Genomic DNA, 3824 nt, shown 5'->3' with positions numbered 1-3824 from the left:
ATAGGTTAGAGACAAATACCAAAAGGTAATGTTAATCTGTGGTTGTCTCTAACCTATGTAACACAGATTAACATTACCTTTTGGTATTACACGAGGAGTTGCATACTGGCTCAGTTTTTCTGTCAGTAGTCTCTGTTGAACTTGAGGTGAGTCTTCTATAGAACAGTTGGAATAAGATCCGTATGGTACAGGACCAGGAGTGGAGGATGGAGATGGAACAGTAGAGGGGGTAGAGCAGAATGAGGGAGGGTTTACAGATGGAGTTACAGAGGTACCTAAAGAATTTGGTGTGGATGTCAGGCGTGATGGTTCTGTTGTTGTGTAAAGAGAATTCATCACAGAGGGATTAAGAAGTGGATTTGGTATTAAAGGCGGTGGAAATCCATTCAAGATTCCCAGATGGAGGTTAGCAAGAGCCAGGGCTGCAGCAGGAGAACTATGTCCAGCCATGGAACTGATAGGAGTGCTTTGGCTGTGCGAGGTTGTTGGTGGCTGAGAACTATTTGACAAAGTTCTGTGTGTCTCTTCGGAGCTCTTGGAAGGAGTATGTTTACAAGGTGATCCTTGAGTTATTGAGGTATTATCACAAGGCATTCTAGGAAGAACACTAAACCAGGGTTTCTGGGTAGACTGTTTCTCTGACAAGGTTTTGAGCATTTGTTCTGCTGACAAAAAGGTAGGGTTTAACCCTAACAGTGGACCATATGATGAACTAGAAACTGGAGGTTCAATTTTAGGAAGATTGAAGTAGCTACCATTTAATTCCCTGCCATGTAATAAAGGTCCATTCATGAGCATTGAGCCTGCAAGGACTGAAGCAAAGAAAGGAGAATGAAGCAACCAGTTCTGTTCAATACTAGGAACACTACTCGTTGAAGTGTTTGGAATATCAAGTTTGATAGAATTTGTTAGTTTATCACCTATTTCTGGCAAAACAACAACTTCAGAGGAACTTTTCAGTTTTGTAGGCGATTCTTTCTTAACATTAATATAATGTGAAGGCGAATCAGAAGAAATATTAGTACCAGATGTTTTAAGTGTTTGTTCTCTTTTACTGGTTGTACTTTCCACTTTTTCCTTATTCTCATTGGTATTCATTAAAGAGTTTTCTTCTTTTGATTCTAGAGACTTACTTTGTTCTTCATTCCCAGGGATAACCTGTGGTACAATCTTGATACAGTTTTCCTCTTCAGCTTTCAGTTCTTCTGATACATTGCTATTTACTTCTTTTAGTTTTGATTCTGTGTGTGTTACATGTTTCTCTTCCACCACATTCTCGTCTCGTGTTTTATCAACACATTTTTCTTTATTCTCTAGTTTTTCCAAACTTGTATCTGGTGTTTTATCTTGTTCTTCTATATTTTCATTTTCCACCCCTGATGACTCGACCCCTTCAACAAAAATACCTCCGGCACACGGAGTCACCCAGTAGAGACGACAATAGCGGTCCTGACCAAAACACGTACCTCGAATGGTATGAGCTGCTTTGGTTAACTTACTGTGAAACTGGGCTTGTTGCTACAGACAAAAAAAAAAAAAATCACACTTGAAAAATGTGTTAAAACTGATCTAACGGTCAAAAGGGGATATGTTCATAATATTTGTCAATAATTTTCTGATTGTAATGACTATAAATACACAAGCTATGTACACTACAAGCAAGCTTTGCTCAGAAACCAGTTTCTGATTATATCAACCCACATTTTATTCGTCACTGGTTGGTACATATTCTCACGTGACTTTCCAACATCATCATCAAACATCAGTGTTAGGTGTAAGATCAATATTAATCTAGCTTATGAATGGTTTTAATTTAGGTAATCATAACGAGGAAACACCTTCCTCTAGGGATGTACTGTACATAGTGAACCATATAATCCCACCACTAAATAAGGTATTATTGGAAATATCATTTTATCTGTATTACTTATTAAATGTAAATTTTGACAATGCTGTCTGGTTCAGTTACAATAGTGGTTTCAAAATGCTATTTGAAAGGTCTGCTCTCCTGTTTTTTTTCCTAAACATTTCAACATATGTTTTTGGTTCTATTACTACTCCAAAATATAACGTAAAACAAAATCTAAATTACAAGTATTGTGGTGTCAATTTATAATACTACAAAAACAATACTAGTCAACTCTTCCAAAACTGTAACACCAGGTTTTAAGAATTGTTTTCAATACATATAATCATACGGAAGAGGAAATACTGCTGCTTTCATCAGCATGAAATGTTCAGAGAAACATTACATATGATTATATTCAATTAGTAACATTAGAAACACTAGTAAAAGTGATGGTTCTAAATGGCAAGTTTGTCAACACATCATGACCACATCAATTAGAGTATCATGGGTTAACCAGTAATGATTAACTGAGATAATAAACAGTTGAAGACCATGACCACATCAACTACAGTATCATGGGTTAACCAGTAATGATTAACTGAGATAATAAACAGTTGAAGACCATGACCACATCAACTACAGTATCATGGGTTAAACTGTAATGATTAACTGAGATAATAAACAGTTGAAGACCATGACCACATCAACTACAGTATCATAGGTTAACCAGTAATGATTAATTGAGATAATAAACAGTTGAAGACCATGACCACATCAACTACAGTATCATGGGTTAACCAGTAATTATTAACTGACACAACAAACAGTTGAAGACCATGACCACATCAACTACAGTATCATAGGTTAACCAGTAATGATAAACTGTGATAATAAACAGTTGAAGACCATGACCACATCAACTACAGTATCATGGGTTAACCAGTAATGATTAACTGAGATAATAAACAGTTGAAGACCATGACCACATCAACTACAGTATCATGGGTTAACCAGTAATGATTAACTGAGACAACAAACAGTTGAAGACCATGACCACATCAACTACAGTATCATAGGTTAACCAGTAATGATTAACTGACACAACAAACAGTTGAAGACCATGACCACATCAACTACAGTATCATGGGTTAACCAGTAATGATTAACTGAGACAACTTTACGATATAATAAAACCATCTAAATTAGAAACTGTATTAAATGTTGTGGGCTAAGTGGCTTCCTTACAATGTAGTTCAGTAACCAAGATGATAATCGTAAAATCAGCAAGTCTACTTCCTAAGAATAAAAACTAAATATTGTTTACCTTTGAAAGTTTTTCAATTTTCTTCTCTAACTCTTCATTAGACAAACCAAGTTCTTCATCCTATCCAGAGTTGTAAAATAATAAAATAATTACAACAAAACTTATACTTCACAATAAGTATCAAAAGATCTAATTATGAACCAAAAATCCTGTTTTTAGATATGAACATATGCTGGTTTAGCCACTATTTCTAAACTGTATTATTTAACTTGTGTGAACTCTCAAGAAGTGTTATTGTTTCTATGTTCAATACAGTAATCAAAAAATATAATACAGAGAACAAAATCATTCAGGCATCAGTCTACCATCTTGGAATCTACAGTTTATAACAAACAAGAAGAAGCTTTCCTTGCTAGTTCTACAAATAATTGACAGTTTCTTCACAACACACAAGAATGATGAGGAAGTTTTCCTGATTATTTTTATAGACAATTTGAGTACAACAAACACAAATGAATAAGAGACATTCCTGTGTAATTATACAAATAATCAACATTTTGTTTACAATACACAAGAATGAAGGAGAAACTTTCCTGATTAGTTCTATAGACAACTGACAATTTGAGTACAACAAACAAGAATGAAGGAGAAACTTTCCTGATTAGTTCTATAGACAATAGACAATTTGAGTACAACAAACAAGAATGAAGG

The 3824-nt window shown here is 34.8% G+C and overlaps 1 protein-coding gene across 1 annotated transcript in view; it reads right to left on the bottom strand.

The window, feature by feature from the left end:
* Positions 1-77: 77 nt before the first annotated feature.
* The window catches only part of LOC106476975 (bromodomain adjacent to zinc finger domain protein 2B-like), a gene marked incomplete at its 3' end in the record, with an annotated part of 11171 nt that continues 7424 nt past the window's right edge, over positions 78-3824 (bottom strand). Inside the window, exons 6-7 of the mRNA XM_013937588.1 lie at positions 3174-3233; positions 78-1518 (exon numbers count right to left, since the gene is read on the bottom strand). Coding sequence (XP_013793042.1) covers positions 78-1518; positions 3174-3233 — 1501 coding nt within the window. The remainder of the gene's footprint in view (positions 1519-3173; positions 3234-3824) is intronic.

This window comes from Limulus polyphemus, unplaced genomic scaffold (genome assembly GCF_000517525.1).
Source record: "Limulus polyphemus unplaced genomic scaffold, Limulus_polyphemus-2.1.2 Scaffold12368, whole genome shotgun sequence".
Lineage (NCBI taxonomy): Eukaryota > Metazoa > Arthropoda > Merostomata > Xiphosura > Limulidae > Limulus > Limulus polyphemus.
The sequence above is the reverse complement of the archived record's forward strand: the minus strand, read 5'-3'. Positions and strand labels throughout refer to the sequence as shown.